This window comes from Xyrauchen texanus, chromosome 9, assembly GCF_025860055.1.
Source record: "Xyrauchen texanus isolate HMW12.3.18 chromosome 9, RBS_HiC_50CHRs, whole genome shotgun sequence".
In the NCBI taxonomy this organism is placed as follows: Eukaryota; Metazoa; Chordata; class Actinopteri; order Cypriniformes; family Catostomidae; genus Xyrauchen; species Xyrauchen texanus.
The window spans coordinates 27,976,706-27,996,903 of NC_068284.1; the positions used below are offsets into that span (position 1 = coordinate 27,976,706).

At 33.9% G+C, this 20,198-nt stretch overlaps 1 protein-coding gene and 1 pseudogene across 1 annotated transcript; one reads left to right on the forward strand and one right to left on the reverse strand.

Moving 5' to 3' along the window:
• Positions 1–5,817: 5,817 nt before the first annotated feature.
• On the reverse strand, positions 5,818–8,399 carry LOC127648886 (elongin-C). The gene is made up of 4 exons (XM_052133701.1): positions 8,280–8,399; positions 7,930–7,955; positions 6,827–6,970; positions 5,818–6,486 (listed from the first exon to the last, which is right to left on the reverse strand). The coding sequence occupies exons 2-4, from the start codon at positions 7,931–7,933 to the stop codon at positions 6,296–6,298; spliced, it is 339 nt and encodes a 112-aa protein (XP_051989661.1). The 5' UTR covers positions 7,934–7,955; positions 8,280–8,399; the 3' UTR covers positions 5,818–6,295.
• LOC127649708 (transmembrane protein 70, mitochondrial-like) lies at positions 8,144–19,935 on the forward strand (annotated as a pseudogene).
• The last annotated feature ends 263 nt before the right edge of the window (positions 19,936–20,198 follow it).

Below are 20,198 nucleotides of genomic sequence, written 5' to 3' on the forward strand. Positions count from 1 at the left end.
TAAATCAGCACCGCTGTGATTACCTACTGCACTAGATTCACAGCAGTGCTGATGTAGGGCCATATAGCACTCCTGCTTGTGTGATATTGCTTAAATATATACAACCCCAATTCAAAAAAGTTGGGACAGTTTGAAAAATGCAATAAAAAAAAAAAAAGTAGTGATTTGTAAATTATATTCACGCTTTGCTAAATTGAAAACACTACAACTACACATTATATGATGTTTTACATTTTTATTTGTTTTAATTTTTTTAATGTACAGCCATTTCAAATCAGATGATTGCAACACACTCCAAAAATGTTGAGACTGGGGCAATTTAAGACTAATAACAATTTGACGAGGCAATTGTGTCATATTCTTCTTCTTCTTCTTTTTTTTTTTATATATTTTTTTTATTCTTATTTTAATCTCTTCTGTGTAAAGCACTTTGAATTACCATTGTGTATGAAATGTGCTATATAAATAAACTTGCCTTGCCTTGCCATAGTACTGTATACTCAATAAGGCTAGTCCTTCAAGAGCAATCAATTTGTCAACAGATGCTTCAGCAAATAATCCAGCACTTTGAGAACAATGTTCCCCAAAGACAAATTGGAAGGATTTGGGGCATTTCACCCTCTACAGTTCACAATATAGTTAAAAGATTCAAGGAACCTGGTCAAACCTAGGTGTGTAAAGGACAAGACGAAAACTATTTCTGAATGCGTGTGATCTCTGATCCCTCAGACATCACTGCCTTAAAAAACGGCATTCATCTGTAATGGATATCCTGAACATGGGCTTGGGATAGCTTTAGTAAACCTTTGTTAGTCAACACCACTTGCCGCTACATCCACAGATGCAAGTTAAGACTTTACTATGCAAAGCAGAAGCCCTACATCAACACTGTCCTGAAGTGCTGCCGAATTCTCTGGTCTTGGAGAACCAAGATGGATTTTCATCTTAGATGGAAAGTAGAACAGTGGAAAGTTTTTTTGGTTCGTAAAGGTTTTGAAAAACACAGCCATTTTGATCTCCGGGCCAAAGAGGAGAAGGACCATCCAAACTGTAATCAGCGTCAGATCCAAAAGCCAATATCTGTATGAGCTAGGGGTGTGTCAGTGCCCAAGGCATGGGTAAGTTGCACATCTGTGAGGGCACCACTAATGCAGATTGATGTGTAAAATGTTTGGAGCAGCATATACTGCCATCCAGCAACATCTTTTCCAGGGATGCCCTGGAATTTTCAGCAGGACAAATTCAAACCACATACTGGCCAAATAAGCAGAAACTTGTCTCCAATTGAGAATGTGTGGCACATTATGAAGCGCACAATATGGCAACGAAGATCATGTTGTGTTTCTAAAGACCTACAGAATGGATGAATGGGGAAAATTTCACTTTTTAAAACTTAACAAACTTGTGTCTTCAGTGCCAAATGCTTAGTAAGTGTTTGTGGCAGGGCGGAGGGTGGGGCCGGGTCGTGATCCTACACACCCGGTCCCGTATTAGGCTAATCAAGCCTTCGAGAGGGATAAAGGCCGACTGCAGAGGATCGTGCGGGAGAGAGAGATCGTTTACGGACATGCCCGTCGTGTGTGTTTGTCTTTTAAGTTTGTCATTAAAACTATTATTTATATTGTCAAGCCGGTTCTTGCCTCCTCCTTTCCATTGACTGGTTTACAGTGTTATTAGAATAAATTGTGATGTTTCACAGTGGTAAACACTTGAATGTCCCAACTTTTTTGGAGTATGTAGCAATCTTGATTTGAAATGACCATATTTTTAAAAAAATATATAAAAAAAATGAAATTCGCAAGGTAAAACATCATATAATGTGTAGTTGTACTACTTTCAATATAGCAAAGGGTGAATATAATTTTAAAATCACTCCTTTTTGTTTGTTTTTATTAACAATTTTCATACTGTCGAATTGGGGTTGTATATATACAGTATATATATATATATATATATATATATATATATATATATATATATATATATTACAATTTAGCAAATGTAGCTAAAGAGAATCCCTGAAATTTTTACATTTATTATTAGACAAAATATTATTTATAATTTTCAGTTTTGTTCAAGGTGATTAAATAAAAATATATATAAATATATATATTTTTTTACTTTTGTAGTATACGAAACTATTAGTATAGGCTAGTAGTATTTAGAGTAAAAAGCCTTCCTCTCCCCAAAGAGGTCCTCGCTGTGGACTGTAGCATGATGACGTCATGGTGGATTTCATCTTCTTTTCACAGACATCCATTACATAGTGGATTAAATCCATGTTTTAAACGTTAAGAGCTGCGATATACTGGCTATTTTAATGCAAAAATGTTCTTCAGCGTGTACAGTATGTAGCATTATCAGTAAATAAAAAGTGAAAGAGTGCAGTAATGATTGTATTTCCTTAAATAATTTATTTTTATTAGTACAGTATTGTGTATTTATAACTTTTGCATTTGTTTCGGATGGATTATGACTATTAGGCTTCATGTTTTTTTATTTGTTTGATTCAGTTTCGAGAACATATACAGTCCTATTTCTTCTTTAGATTGGATTTTGGATTCAAATCTTATTTTATACTCGGTCACATATATCTCAGAGGGACAAAGAAATATAGGCTATAGCCTTTATTTGATTAATAAAATTAATGATAATTACACACCGATGATTGTTTCTACACATCTCTTTAAGACAAGAGGATAATTATACAGTTACAGGTAGATATTTTCAGTCTCTAAACCTTACACAAAACACAAAGGATTTTTTATTTCTAAAACAAAGTTATGTGGATTATGGACAACACATTATTGTTATAAAATATGACTTACTTGAGATGACAAGAATAAAAAGAAGAACATTTTGTCTTGTATCCTGCAATGGTCGATTACAATATGGAACAAGTAGAGCAGTTATGGAGATAAAATACAAAACATTGCATATATCCAGTATTTTAAATAAACACAAAACTTTGAAGCTGCCAGAGAGAAACAATTATTTATTATATGGATGAATTTATTAAACATTAAAGCTTATATAGACACAGATCTACTGACAGTAGCCTAGTTAAACTACTAATTTTAGTTAACCACTAGACTAATATATCCTGTCAAAAAAAATTGCCTAGGCTATATGCCATACTGACAACACTAAATAACATAATACTATAAATAGAATCTAATATAATATGTAGCAGTGGACGTGCATAGTAAAAAACATTCAGTACATCACTGAAATTGACTACGTAGTGTATTAAATCCACTACATCATTGTGAGTTTAAAGGCAGAAATGTGAAGCTTATAATTTCATAAAAGCACTTACATAAATTCTTCTGTTAAAGCTCATGTATTATTTGAGCCATAAGGCCATGTTCTCACAACAGCAGAATACAGTTGTCAGACCTGTTTTGAGTGCTTAATATGGTTAAGTTCACACACAAGATTTACAAGTGTAACCGCATTCTATAACCGAACTGACACATTTTCCGGTCTCACAACCGAATTTTTGACAAACCTGTGCTGTGTGAACGGAACTGTACTGGACAACTAGCAGGGCGGATTGACCATATGGGCAATTGAGCACATACCCAGGGGCACCACATCCAGGGGGCACTGCACGATGGCATTTGTAAAAGTGTCTAAAGCCTGTTTTCAACTGAATGGTTCTTAAAGTTTTTCGGTATCATTAATTAGGTGTAAATTATTATCAAGTGGTCCGAACTGCTTCCAAAACATGTTCCGTTTGTCAGCGCTGGAAAAGATAGGCCAATCACAATTGTTTATTAATGGATGGGGACTTTATTAATGCTTGAGGTGGATTTACATTCACATGTATTAATACTTGTATAAAAAAAAATACTATTCAGTGTAAAAATCCAATTAGATATAAACAGCTGTAAGATTTTATAGGCAAAAGATCGCATAGATGGCACTGTCATGTGGTAGGCCTATATGTTCCTTTTCTCAGCACTGAATAGGATCGATCAATCACAGTCATTTATTCTTACTGCAAGAGGATTTTAATTTAATTTTTAGTTTTTCATTTCAGTTCGGCAGCATCAAATCTGTATTAATCCATCATTTCTAACAATAATTCAGTGAAGACTTTGACACAACTGAGAAATGTCCTTTTATCTGGATTAGCTGTGCATGTATATGTAGTAATTATACATAGTTGTTAAAAAGGTCTTCATTCACAGAATGTGACATCCACAATGTGCAATTAGGCAAGGAAAGGTGTGATGCAACAATTTCTTTCATGATCAAAGCGCATGTTTCATGTTTTCAGGCAACATGAACAATTGTTAATAAATGCGGTTGTCAATCCCAAACACTGTGTGAAGACTGTGTGGACAGCCTTGTTTAAATCATCCTTTTTATGGTCATTTTAGGGTTTGTCGACATCCTCATGGCAACGAAGTTGTAAATTGGCTATATCTTTACACAGAAAAGGTTGGTAAGTGATTTTCTCACACTAAAATCATGTCATATTGTTAACGTCTTGTGGCTATACTTTTAAAACAGTCAGTGTTCAAACTGGCCTCCATTCACTTCTGTTGTAAATGCCTCACTATAACACAGATTTATTTATTTTTTTAAAGATAGGGAGGGACGTGTCAAAATTGATTTGAATGGTAATTATTATGCCACAAATGTTGCCGATTGAGCTTAAATTGTACTAAACCTGGAATATTCCTTTAAGTAGGGCGAATGGATTTGTTTTAAAAACAACAACAACAACAAAACAATCAAAATGGGCTCACATTGACTGATTCAATAACAATGCAGATTAATTTATAGAATTATTTAGATGTTATGAAATGTCAAATGTGATTGAAAACAGAAAATGGTGCACACTTTTTCATTTGTATTTCAAAAAGCATCATGCTGCAAGTAAAAATGTAACCCTATAACTATTGTCTCTATATTAAGATATCACTATAAGCCTCATAGGGGGCCTTTACCCCAAGTGTGGGGTAAAGTTGCCATCTTTTAATAAATAAAATAATAATATATGATACACTTTTTAAACAGGAAAAAAAAGCTACTTTTACTTAGTGTTCCTTTAGCGATATTGTACCATACTATAGGTGAATGGGCTATTCTCCCCCTTTCTGTTTAATAAAAATGTTACTTATACCATATTAAAATTCACAAAAAAACATTTTTTAATAAAAACTAGGCATTTCTCAGCAATACAGATATGTGCATATTGTAGCCAACAAAAGTGATATATACTACCGAACATGTAAGGTATTATGTGGTAATGTGATGTCTTTCATTCAGTGGCTGTAACTGTTGAAACCTTTTGTAAAGAGGTTAACACAATATTGAAGAAAACGCTTCTTACGTGTAGCATTTAAACATGCTTGCAGCTTTTTAAGATAAAAACCCCAATATAAAATGTGAAAAGAAGGCAAAATATCACTTACTGATAATAGCCATTGAAAGATGCTAACCAATAATACTTGAAAAAAACATATAAATGCTTATAACCTTTGCTAGTGTTATTTTGGGTGTTTTCTGAAAGTGTAGTATCAAAAGTTGCAAAATACTGCAGAAAAACATAATTGTTAAAGAGTACCACAACCATTGTGAATTCCTATAGTACCTCCACTTTATAACATAGCAAACCAGGGGTAAGTTTATTAATTAATATCCCTTAATGTTATTCATTTTCAAAATAGTAATTGTAGGCGCAAAGTCTGTTTAGAACAGAATATCTTTTGACAAATTGTTCATTTTGGGACTTAATTTTAGGATTATATGTAAGTGAACTAATTGTTTGATACAAATGATTCAATCTACAATACAATGCAGAATAAAATGGATCAAAATACTTTCAAGAACAGCTGATTTTATTCGACAACTTCCAAATGACTAATGCTAACAATCATAAGAATTCTGTCTGTCTGATCCACAAGCAGAAAAGGTATAACAAATCTATTCGAACAAACTTTTGAACTTGTTAGCATAAGGAGATAAATAATAAAATGAAACACATATCTGGCTGAAATAACCAGTTAACAGGAGAACATTACGGCAGACATCTTTGCAATTTAGAAAAAAAAATATATTAATATTAGCCCAATATTAAAAAGATAATATTGGGCTAAGCCTAAAAATAATAACAGGTTACTGGACAAAATGACCAAAAAAGGTAATACTCTTACAAAAGCAAACTTTTGTTGGCAAACCTAAAAGTATTTAAAAGCAATAAAATAAACCAATAATGTTTTTTTTTCCTTTTCATATTTATTCTGCAGTCAGATGTGTGTATGAATGTTTGCTTGCATGTTTAACAATCTAAGAAGTTTGCAGCCATCAGAAGCTCCAGTGCTATCTCGGGGGCAATAGGAAATTCTGGGATTTCTGTTGAACTATTAGTATAGCGTACTTTGTATGTGAAATACATGCACACTTTAGAAAGGACGTGAGAGGGAATCTCTCGAAAGTTGACTTCATTTGTTTCATTCTCAGCAAACTGGCCTGAAACGGAGAGACAAGGCAATGTTACTATTGCTTTAATGACATAATAATATCAATAAATACAAATAAAGAAACAATGTGTGTCAATACAACCTTAATACATCTAAATGTCTAATTTTACAACACAGTAAGTGGAATAACCACTGCTGAAACAAATTCAGAAAAGATCCTACTTCTATTGGCTGCATTGGCTACCAGATCAATGCAGATAAAATAATACATAATAATAAATACATGGCACCAAATAAACCATGCATCACTTTTCAGTTAAAATGTAAATGGCATTCACTTAAAATTACCCAATAATTTTTTAATGATTTCTTTTGTAGCAAATACTTGCCGGGACCACTGAGCATAGCTTTGATCGTTCCTGATGTCAGAGCATGTTCTCTCTTCACAATAAACTCATGGCCATCAGATGAGATCAATTTCACATACATAGCGTCTGGCCCCTCACAACCACCATAAGTCTTTTCTTCACTGTCTAAAAAGTGTATTTGAGGAAGAAGAAAAAAGGTATTTGATCATACACCCTGAATTGGATAACTGTACTCATCACTTTTTTTTTTTACAGAATTTCAGACTTTAAAACTAACTTCCCAAGTAATAAGTTAGGCTTATATAAATCTTTGGACACACATTCTGATAATATTTTTGTAACTTGTCACTTTTTATAAAGATTATTTTGACCATCCAAAAAGTTGTCACATATTATGAAATTTTTAATTAAAGGGATAGTTCATCCCAAAATTAAAATTTTCTCATAATTTACTCACCCTCATTATCATACCAGTTGTGTATGACTTTCTTTCTTCTGCTGAACACAAACAAAGATTTTTAGAATATTTAAGCTCTGTGGGCCCACACAATGCAAGTGAATGGTGGCCAAAATGTTGAAGCTCCAAAAGCACATAAAGAAAACATAAAAGTAACCCATAATCCTCCAGTGGTTAAATCTATGTCTTATGAAGCTATATGATAGGTATGGGTGAGCAACAGATCAATAAGTCTATTTTACTGTAAATGTCTTTTACTGTAAATCTCCACTTTCACTTTCACATTCTTATTTTGTTTTTAGCAATTTGCATTCTTCATGCACACCGCCATCTATAAATATCACTTCTGATGATATGGATTTAACCACTGAAGTTATACGGATTACTTAAATAATGCCTTTAAGTGCTTTTTGGAGCTTCAAAATGTTGGTACCCATTAACTTGTATTATATGGACCTACAGAGCTGAAATATTCTTCTAAAAATCTTTTTTTGTTTTCTGCAAACGAAAGAAAGTCATAAACATCTGGAATGGCATGAGGCCATTTTTACTTTACTTTAGGGTGAATTATCCCGTTAAGGCATTTGTCTTGCTGGACACAAGCAGCAGCCCAACTTGAAATAAATAGAGGACTGATTTCTCTACTAAAACTAAAATAATTTCTTACCCATTTTTACTGCCTTCTGTCTCCCTCTGAAATATTAAAGAGAGAAATTGGCAGTAAACACACAACAATAAAACAAAAGCTAGACATACACAAAGAGGTTAAGACCCAAGGAAGATGGAAAACATCTGTGATATGATTGATTGATTGATTGATTGATTTATTGCTTTTGGCATATGGATAAAACGACCCTACTGGTCTTGTTGGAATCTGGGCCATGCATGCAGTAGCCTACAGTCAAGTTAGTTCAAGCACTCGGACTCAATCGTCTTTTCCTTTAATATTTCAGCTAGCACTATTCTTACGAATCAGGAACACATAGACACAAGGAAATATACGCTTTACCCACTCACCTTTCAAACGTCAAACTGAGCCTTTAGCGAGGTAAGACAGGTTTTCTCTAGGGTGGCCTCCAGTAACTGCTGCTTCTGTTGTCAGTGCCCGACAACAGGAAACAAATGACAAGCACAGAATCCTCTTCCGTTATAGATATTACAAATTTAAAGTCACCCCTCACGATATTTTACAGCCAAACCATATCGCCGCAGAATTGTCTGAAATTTGTTTTGAAACGTTTGAACTGAATTGAACTATTATATATATATAAAATTATACGTGAAATATATATTTATTTCACACAAGTTAAAAGGTTTTCCACAGTGAACAAACATATTACAAATCTTTCACGTACAACATGTGTGATCCGGATCAAATCGTTTCCGGGTTTTCATGGCGGGAGTCTGTCTATTCCTAGAAAATTTATAAAATCGGAATTTCCCACGGATTGCGGAGTCTGTCAAACAACCAGCAACAGATCGTTAGAAACATCGGCATTCGTTCAACGCTAAACGGCTGTGAAAATATTGACAAAGCTTTCCACACTCAAGCTGAACCTTTGAGGAGTCAGAATCAATTGCTACTTGAGATCCGAAGGTGGTATTTAAAAGTCCATCTAAATAAGGTAGCTGATAAAATACATTTTAACACCATTCTGTAAGTTGTTGTTGTTGTTGTTGTTGTTGTTGTTGTGTGTGTGTGTGTGTGTTTTTATTTTTATTTATTTTTTTTTTTAACATATCTACAGTTAGTTCTATTTAAAAGCAACTAGACGGGGAGGTTTTTTAGAATGTGTTTAAACGTGCCACTATAATGATTCAATATGTCCACAGGTTAAATCATATGATGCTGTTAGATGGTACGCGTCCTCACCAGTCCAGTCTGAAGATGGGGAATTGATTTACACAAGCAACCTGGGCAAAGCTGTTCTTGGTAGGCTGTATAGCTTTTGTCATACCCAAAGACTTAATATTTCCAAACTGCAAACTTACAGTAAAATCTTACAGTAAAAATATCTTTACAATAAGGTGAACTAACAGTGAACAATACATTATGTTAATTTTAACATATAGTAATACATTTGTATAATCAAAAGTTGTTTATGCAAAGAAAAGTCTATTTGCCAAAGGGGTAAGAATAAAAAGGTTTTTTTTTTTTCTTCTTTTTTTTTTTTTTTTTTTTTACCCCTTTAGCAAATAGTTTTTTCTTTTTCTTGTTAAGTATAAATCTCACAAAATGTTGTTAGATATCTCTGATTTCTCTTTGTTAGAGTCAGGGCTCCCACCCTTTTTGATCAATCAATTTCTAGGACCTTTTGAGGCATTTGTGATTAATGGATACTGATTTTATTTATTATTTTTTATTTAAAAAATAATTTAGATTCAGGCAGATTTTTTAACTAATAATTTTAGAACAATTTGTGAGTCATTTCAACTGTTTCATTGTAAACAATGATTTACTGACAAATATGTCATCACTATGGCTTTGCAAGCAAGTTTTCCTATACACAAGAGCATTATCTCGTTAATTAATTATTTTAGATCAGACAAAATCTAGAAAAATATATATTCACTCTTGAAATTTCCATGACTATTTCAGGCCTGGAAAATAAAATTATAAAATTCCCTGATAGATATTTCCATGTTTACCACAACCATGGGAAACCCATAGATTGCTTTACAAGTAAATGTATCTTTTGAATGCTTAGATGTTTTTATTGCAAAACATTTTTTTCCTCACTGCATTTGAAAAACCACTACATAAACCACATAGATCAGACTATCAGATTGTTATCATTGTTGATGGTTGCTGTGATATCCTTGTGTTTGTGGTAATCAAAATCAACTTTTTTTTTTATTTCTAGGTGTGAAGTTTTTCTCCTATTCCAGCAGTATGTTTATCCTCTGTGTGATGCCATACATTCTCATGAAAACTGCTGTTGGTGTGAACAGCTTTGCACTTCAAGTGGCTTTTTTGGCTTTATAGGTTTCTTCACATTTCCGACCCCTGATCTCCTTCACTTGATCACCAAAGGATATGTGGTACGCCTATACCATAACAAGGAGACGGACATGTACACAGCCATCACTTCTAGTGCCCTTCTAGTGGAGAAACGGACTGTGTTCCACCAGAATGATGTTGTTATCCTTGACGTGAGCCGGATGTTCACCACTTTTTATGCCAAGAAACACTCCATGCTGGTTAACTCAATGCTTTTTGCTTTGCACCATGACTACAACCACCTTATGGGTTATGATCAGCCCTTCTCATTTGACACAGAAGATTTAAACAAACCAGATAATTGTTAGCTTGTCTGCTTATCTAGAGAATATCAAAGCATTTCATTGAACTGTTGTAATGTATTTGAAATTTGCTAGTGGGCGGCTGTATGTCATCCTATATGTTTGTGATGCTGGAACTTGTATAAAAGTGTAAATAAATGGAAAGATATATTTACCCCTTTGCACATACCCATTGAATTCCCTGCTTGTTTCATGATTTTATGTTATGGCCAAACTTTCATTCTGAACTCCTTTATTCATATAACTACCGGTATTTACAGAGGGAACAAAACTTATGACAACTTTCAATCCAAAAGAGAAGTTTTACAATAATGAACTGCATTGTTGTGACACCCTATTCATATTTCAGTTTTAAATAAGACCTCTTGTAAGTTATTTCAGACGGAGAGTTTTAGCCACTAGTTTTATTCACCCAAATATAACAGTTATGGTGCTTTTGTACCCTTCAGCCTTTCTTTGTTACTTTGTAGCATTTTCTTGTATGTCGTCTGGATTTACAGAGATAAGATCATTTTGCTCTTCAGAATATTTTAGCATTTGGTATAGCTATGAAGGTAAGATAAGTATCATTATTTTTTTTAATCTTCAACTGAATTGTTTGACATTAATTTGCTGAATTATACTGTTTGGTCAGTTCAAAGCCTGTATTTTAACATTTTAAACCAGAGTCTAAAAAGGCAAATTCTAATACTGATGTACAATGGCAAAGTAATTCTAAGATAAAGTGTATTTCATTTGTGCAAAACTAATCGAAGAAACTATACATTCTTATTTCAAATGCTCTAAACATTATAGCTACTGATAAAATATGACACATCTATGATCAAATCATTTTTTTCCTTAAACTGGTATTACATGTCTAATAATCAGTTAAGTTCTAATGGAGCCACCTGGGCTCAACTACGTTGCTCGAGCACAATGGCTTGTCGAAGCTTGTTGAAATCACCTCTTATGGGGTTTGGACTCAACATTTTTGAAACAGTTCAGATCTTCAACCACTATTGGCTACACTACCCAGAAATATAGATATTCTACATTTTGCACAATGTTTGTTAGAATATTTATTTATTTTCAAGATCATGTTTGAGATTTGATTGTTATTTCATTAAAACAATGCTCTCTTTAATCAGGACCACTGTATTACCTGTCTATAATTGGTTCCCCCTGCGCTCCAAGATTGACTATTTACAAAATAACTTATACAGTGATCCCAAGTAAGATTAATGCTCTTCATTGAATTGTGCATATTCAAAACCATATTAATCTGCACCAATAGGAATAATGATTGAGCTGACTATTTAAGCTGTATGGCATTTGTTTAATACAATACAGTTTATATAGCAATGTACTGTATCTAACTTGATTCATTATTCAGTGTTCACAGTCGCTCGTGTTGGATTTCATGCAGTTATTTACTACAAAAATCACCTGTGGTTGGAGTACACACAACCAGTTGTTCCTTGTGAGGATTTCAAAATATGTTACATCATCAAAGGAGGTATTATGTGGTAACATTTTAACTACACCATCTCTCACAGTAGTGAGACAGTTGTGAATACTAATGATATTGCTTAATTGCTTTAGAAACACTGCATGAAACTGCTCCACTGATTATGAAAATGTTTGATGGTCCTCAGGTGAGCTGTCAGTTCTAATGCACTACAAGATATATTAATTGGGTCCTGTGAAAAGCAATTAATATATATATATTTTTATTTCTCAGGGAAACTATCAGATTTTCATTGATGTGAATATTGTTGATGACATTGAAAGAAGGCTGACAGTACATTTCAACGTCACTATACAGTACAAATAAAAAATTATGTAGTGAAAAAGTATTGTTTTTTCTTTCAACATTTCAAAGGGCTATAGGGTAAACCTCACCTATATTTTAGGTATATACTGCAGAAATACCTTGTTTTTCAATACTGATATCATATAAATAAAAAGCATAAACAAAATGGTTTTGGATCACTTGATGCCACACAGAAACCTTTTATTAGTGCTTCTTCAAAAAAACCTTTGAAAAGAGATCTTTGTTGAACCTAAAAAGGTTCCTTAGAGAACCTTTCTGAGAGGTTCTATGGGGAACCAAAAAAGGTTCTTCTGAGGCAATTGCTGAAATTTATAATGGCCTGTTGTAGGAGAACGATATATGTGTGATTTGTTTTGTTCCACTAGCAGATTTTTTTTAAACTTGTTTTATGCATAAACTTCACTTATTATTTTATTTCTTATTTTATAAAAGCCTTTTTTGCAGTAAGTTTTACAATAACTTTTACACACACATACACTCACTGAACACTTTAATAGGGATTCTATGGTCCTAATAAAGTGAAGATGTGGTTTTCTGCTTTTGTAGCCCATTTGCCTCAAGGTTCTACGTGTTGTGCATTCTGAGATGCTATTCTGCTCACTACTATTGTACTGAGTTACCGTAGCCTTTCTGTCAGCTCGGAATAGTCTAGCCATTCTCTGTTGACCTCTCTCATAAACAAGGCATTCCTGTACAAAAACTGCCGCTCACTGGATATATTTTTGTTTTTGGCACCATTCGGTGTAAACTAGAGACTGTTGTGCGTGAAAATCCCAGGAGATCAACAATTAAAGAAATACTCGAAACACCCCGTCTGACACCAACAATCATGCCACGGTGTACAGGTATTCCTATTAGAGCTCAGTGAGTGTATGTACTGTACTAGTTTGGTGGTTTATTAATTTGTTGATCTCAAAACACTTCACCGTTTGAGTGGACTATTGTAATGCATTGAATATTGGCAAGAATGGTATAATTTAGTTTGGGATGCCAAAAATTGTATGGAAGTGTAAATAAATGTCATTTAAACCTTCCTGGTTTAATATATTACAGAAGATTTTAATTTATACAGAAGAAAAACCTGTCAGGTTTCAATCTAAAACAGAATATTGAGAGTGCATTGTTGTGACTTATAATTCCAGTTATAAAAAAAAAGACCTGTTTTTAGTAAAAAGTAATAAAGTAGTTTTATTTAAAGTGTTATTTATTTTGTATTTGTTTATATCCCAGCTTACAGGCAGAAAATCAATACACTTGTATAACCATTTTAGACAGAGAGATTATGTCTCGGGTTGGTTTAATTTATTTGTATAATTTCCCTGGCCTGTTGTATTGAATGTATTGAATTTTGGAAAGCATGCAATGTCATCCAGTATATTTGTGATGCTAATCATTTATGAAAGTGTAAAGAAATGGGAAGTCAAGTAAATGCACATCCCTTTCGGAATTCAAGCTTGTGATTTTATTTCATGTCCAAACATCCTTTTTTCAACAGTTCCCTATTGACATGGCCACTGGTATTTACAAAGGAAACCCCTATCATGGGTTTTAAAGGAGAAGTTTTAGAACAATGCATTACAGTGTGGACTTAAGAGCAAGACTTGTTTTTGTGAATGGCAATATTGCAAATTCTTCTTCGTGCTTAACCCAGTTTCTAGGCTTATATATAAGAAATCAGTTATATATCCATTCAAATTTTGCTTCTGGTTTTGTTCATGAAGGTTAACAATTATGGTGCTTTTGTACCCTTCTACTTTTGTTTGTTTTATTGCAGTTTTATTGTCTTGTGTGTCCTCAGCCTTTGTAGAGAGAAGATTATTGTGCTCCTCTGAAGATTTCAGCATTTGGTACACATATGATGGTAAGTTAAATATAAAATATTTTTTATATTATAAAATATCTAGTAATTTTGTATTCTGGTTTATAACGCCTGATTCAAAACCTTCTTAAACAACAGTAGATACATTTTTGTGAATTTAGTCTTTTTTTTTTTTTGTCATATTTTTGAAATAGCTGTTGGGTAAAAAGTGGACACAATAAAAGTGAACTAGCATACATTCAGTCAAGGAATAACTATATAATGAAGGTTCAATTTAACCAAAAGTTTAAACTATGTTGTCAGGAAAAGGGAATATTTAAAAAATATCAGGTTGAGGCAAGTTGTCACATGTATTTTAAAAATCATATATTTATATTATGTATATTATTATATTAATTAATCAATTACAGTATTTGTTTTTAGACAAAACTATGGTTTATATTGTATTACATTTTTTGTTGATTTAAGAAATGTTTTTTTTTTCATAATAGTTTTACTTTTTACATTTGGCTGAAAAGCCACATTTTTGAGAAATTTCAGTCAGGTATTAGAGAGAACCACAGTATAGAAACTGTCCTTCTTAGGGTGACCAATGACTTATTGATGGCAGAGGGTGCTGGAGAGCTTGCTTGATTTAACAGCATTGTTTGATATAGTTGATTATTCAGTTTTAATCAAAACATTGAAAAGATGGATGGGAATATCTGGGATGGCTTTAGACAGTTTTTTTTTTCCTTGACGAATAGAAAATTTGTAGTGTCTGTTGGAGATGAGATGTCCTCATTGAAAAATGAATTGTGGTGTTCTGCAAGGATCCCTGATAGGGCCAATATTGTTTTTACTATATATGTTACTGCTTGGTTCTGTAATTCGAAAATACAACATTAACATAATGCATAAACAACATGCCTTGCTATTAGCCGTCATTAGCTGTCATGTGGCCGATACTTTAAGGTATGTGTCTACACAGAAAAGGACTTTAAAAAATAAACATACCCTGGGAAATATTCATTGGAGTAGAAGTGTGCCATCTGGCCCTGATCTCCCCTTTACAGTGTACACACAAAAGTTTAAAACTCTTATTTTAAACACTGTATTAGGTAGCAACAAAGGATAAGTGATTCTTACGAATAAGTGATGTATGTTTTTTTTTAATCAGTATGCATAAAACTATTTCTTCTTAAATTTAATTTACAACACAAATTGTCTGTTTTTGTACTGCTGTTTGATAAACCATTTGTTAATTTAAAAAGACACTGCTCTCTTTTATCAGGACCACTGTACTACCTGTCATTGAGCATGTCTCCCTGCTCTCAAGGAGTTTCCTTGTACTCTCTTACTTATACAATAATCCCAAGTAAGTTTTAATGAAAGATGAATGTTATTGATTACATTGTGCATATTGTCTACACCTTATGGAACTTCCCCTGGGAATTATGTTTGAGCTATTGACATTTGCCTTGTTTTGTTATTCAGTGTTCACAATCACTCGTATTGGATATCATGCAGTTTTTCACTATAAAGGTCAGCTGTGGTTTGAAAAAACACAGACAGATGTTCTCTGTGAGGATGTCAAAATATGTTACATCATCAAAGGAGGTAAACTACACGTTAGAACAATTTCACTTCACCATCTCTCACCTGATTATAAATACTATGATGTGATTGTGACGCAGCTGTGATTACTGCAGATTGCTTCCTTATTTCAGAAACACTTCATGAAACCGCTCCATTTTATGTGAAAAAGTTGAATGCCCCTAAGGTGAGCAATCAGCAGTAAATTCTGGATCCATTTCAATAAACGAGATGTTCCATTTTCAGAAAACAGATTTATTAATATAGATAGCAAAGCTAAAGAATGTTATTATAATAATAGTTAAAACATACTGTAATTAAAAATACAAGATACCATTTTTTTATTTATTTAAAACCACAATGTTATTATAATAGTAAAACGGATTGGGCTATTTTACTTTTCAGGGAGAGTATCAGATTTACCTGACAGCAAACATTACTGATGACCTTGAAAGAACAGTGACTTTACGTTTAAACGCCACTCTTCATGTGAAAAATGTAGGTAGTGAGAATGCATTTTTTCCAAATCTGATTTAGGACAAGCTACAGTACACACTGCTTTGTCAGATGCAGATGCATTTTCAGTTCCATTTTCTGATCAGATCAAGTGAGTCTCAGTGTTTAGTAAATATGATTGCCGGAGTTCTTGTGTAATGTTGCTGCAATAAATCCATGTGTGAAATATTGGTATGCACACTGTTGTTTGTGTAGTATTTTGATATCAGGAAGCAGTTTAAAGAATATTTCAATTCAGACAAATGAGAGACCATTAGTCTGCCTACACCAGTGTACCATTTTGGAACTCTCTTCTTGAGAGTTTTGGACCGTTTTGGAACTCTCTTCTCTTCTTTGGAACAGTGCATTCTCAGCTGCTGAGTATTGTCATGCATTGAAGAACTGGCCCTATTTGATTTGAACAGACTGAAACAGTTTAAGTCGGTTAAAATAGAGTCTTGGCCTGTTGTTCACACTGCAGGAAAAATCAGATTTTTCCTCAAAGAGTGACTATTCAAACAGCAATTTATGTGGCCAGATCAGATTTTTTATGTTCAGACTACAGTCGCTTTTGCTATCATGTCCACATTCGTTGTCATGGTAATGCAGAAAACTTACATATATTCACCATGCATGAGATTTTAGCTTTGGATTTTATACCATTGATTATGCTTTTCATGAGGGCAGTATGCAAATATGAACATTCTTCACAGACAACAGCTTACAAATGGGAAAGTTGGCATAGGCAATGTTTGTTTCTGCTAGTGTTGTTGCTGCCTGTTTTAGCAGGGACATCCTGTATTTTTGGCCAAAATGCCGACGTCTCATATGGTACACCTTTTATCTTGGGGTCCTGTATTTTAGCAGTGAGCGAAACATCCCATATTGAAGGCTTTGTGTCCTGTGTTAAAGCACAGGTGACTGCACCTTAGCGCATCTCTTCGAGTAAGTTAAACTAATGTCTGTAATATTATAAGAGATTTGAAGTGCTTTGAGTGCCCTGTAACATATAAATGACATATTGGTGTGTTTCATTCAGAAGTGACGATCTCTACGCCTTGTTTACCTTCCACTGTGAGAGTTTTGTAGGGCTGAAATTTTTAGTAATTTTTATTGAAAATTCAGTTTGTAACGATCCTACTGCGTGGCCATCTTTATTGTATTAAATTCAAAGTGCCCTGTGAAGGCATTACTTATGCCGTTCGGAGTGCAGAATGTGTTCTCGTCGCAAAACCTGACATATAACAACTGTTGTGCACAGCAAATGATGGGAAAAACCCCCCACATGAAATCCGATCTGACCATTCAGACTGAAACGCATTAAGAAATATCAGATTTTAATCAGATTCCAAACCACCTACGAATGTGGTTTGGATGATTGGATTTTGTTTCAAAAATCAAAATGGATTTGAGTGACATCAGATTTTTTCTGCCTGTGTGAACATATGTGGTCAAAAACGCATGTGACCAGATCACATTTGAAGTGCAAACGCTAATCTGACCTGTATGCATCCTGGCATTTGTGAACGCCACCTCTCACCTGTCAATCAACCACTGCACTTTCTTTTTATAAAAATTGTTGAAAGGGAAATTAATGCTTTTATTACCTCATGGCTTGACTATTACAACGCACTTAGTCAACCATCTCTTTCTTGGTTGCAAACTGTACAGAATGCAGCTGCTAGGCTTCTGACTGGTGTCAGGAAAGTGAGCATAGCTATCACCCCTGTTTTAGTCTTGTTACACCGGCTTCCAGTTTGCTACAGAATTGATTTCAAAGTCCTACTCCTCATTTATAAATCCTTAAATGGTCTAGCACTATCTTACCTCGCTGATCTCCTGTCTGAGCTTCACTCAGTGAGATCTCTGAAGTCCTCAAACCCGATTATTAACTGTCCCAAGAATTAGACTAAAATTATGAGCCTGCCTGTTTTTATTAGAACAGCCAAAATTGTATACAAGTTTAAATCAAAACTCAAAACTTATATTTTTCAATAGCTTTTGACCAATGATGTTTTCTGCTGTCTGCTGTTTTACATGTTATGTATTGTTTGTATTGTGTTTTATAACAGTTCATCATTGTGTACCACATTATGTACATCATATACTGTAGTTTGTTCTTTTATATTTGTATGATATTATGTACAGCACATTGGTCAACTGTTGTTTTTTTTAAATAATGAACTATAAATAAAAGTGACAAATAAATGAAAGTGTCAAATAATAGGACGGTTACTGAGATTAAGCGAGTAGTTTTTGGCTGGTCATGTGATTATAACCTGGCAGCCCCCATGTGTGGACCCTCTCCATGTAGAATAAAACTGCTTTTATAAGGTTTGCTGATATGACTGGAGTCTTCATTTTAATGTGACTGGTCATGATTTCCTACATATATTGCAAAATTACAATTCATGTCTTTAGTAATTAAACTTTTTAATGAGGAATTGTTAGAGTGTACTTTTAACTTCAAGTTTGTCAGATGTATTAGGGAACAAACGAGCCCAAGTAACATATAACCATTAACCTCCACAAAATGCAACATACCTCAATTCAGCTGACAAACGTTAAGTTTGACAAACATTTACTGTTGAAATTCAGCTGGTTGTGAGGACTGATGGTAGTCCTGCTGGGAGGGCCTTTTATATGTTATGGCAATTGTGAGTGAAAGGTGTTAGGTGCTTGCTGTGTTTTCCAGAGTACAAGGGAAGGGAATTGACCCCCCTCTCAACCCACCATCCCAATACAAACACCTCCACCTCAAACCTTACCCCTTCCTGCAAACACTTTTGTTGTTCTGATCTCTGGTCAGACTTGCTGAGTCATTTCAAACACACCTTCAGATGCTACAGACAGACTGTCAGACTGCAACATTCAAAGAAGTATCTTCATTAAAATGTCCACTAACCAGGTAAGACTGTTGTTGATTTATACTGGTTTAATACCAATACTGTATTTAACTCATATAATGATTTGTCTTTCCCACAGAATAATTTTTTCCCACATGACCAGATTAAATCTGTTGTTGCAATCTATTAATATCCATTTTTATGTTGGTTTACCTATCCAGTCTTCTGTTACTAATAATATTTTATACTTCTGTTACTAATACTATTTTATTTAGTCTTTTAAGCATCCTGCAAAACTTGATGATGAGACTATGAGGAAGAAGTATTCCTTCTTTCATCCTGGAATAGGCAGAGCTGACAGACTCAGTCAAGATTGTGTCAAAGAGAGAGGAGTAAGGAGTACGTTTAAAATCAATAATACAGTTGATGTATCTTTTTAATGCATACGAGTTCTTTAAGTGGGTGTTTTCTATGGTTAAATGATCATATGACATTTTGCAGTAGCTGGAGACCAGGACAACAAAGACAGACACAGGAGTACTGTGTATTCCGTGGATATGATGTTTGATGAGGAAGAAGTTGTTGTCTATAGGAGGCCAGTGTGGGCTGTAAAACCAGCAGCTTTGAAGCTCTGAGCCACAGAAGAGACTTGATGCAGACCACACTATACTGGGAAATAATCACTTTCATGTGACAAGAGACATACTCTAATTGAAGTGAACTCTAATTGAAGCTGCACACTGTGTTCCAGATGTTTGTATATTTTATTATTGTTATGTTTTGTATATTTCACATTTCCCTATTAATAAAGATCTTTAAACCCAATTATTGTCTAGACATTTATGTTGTTTAACATTGATTAAAGGCTTAAAATAAGTGGCATAAACTAAATGCTGTTTGGGATTGGGTGGGCTAAATTTGAAGTTTAACCAATAAAATGAAAGCCAGTGTATGCAGTGACCCCAATGGTTGTCAAGATTTAAGGGTAGGTTAAGCATAAGGGCAGCCAATCCAGTTTGAGATAAATGGCCAATAGGGGTGACCATTTTATCTAGAAGGTGAGAAATGTGATGACTTGAAAA

Excerpts from the sequence above, each read along its gene's own strand:
- LOC127648886 (XM_052133701.1), bottom strand. Across the intron at positions 6,487-6,826 it reads AGCTATGCTCAGTGGTCCCG|GCCAGTTTGCTGAGAATGAA; the intron begins GCAAGTATTTGC and ends TCTCCGTTTCAG.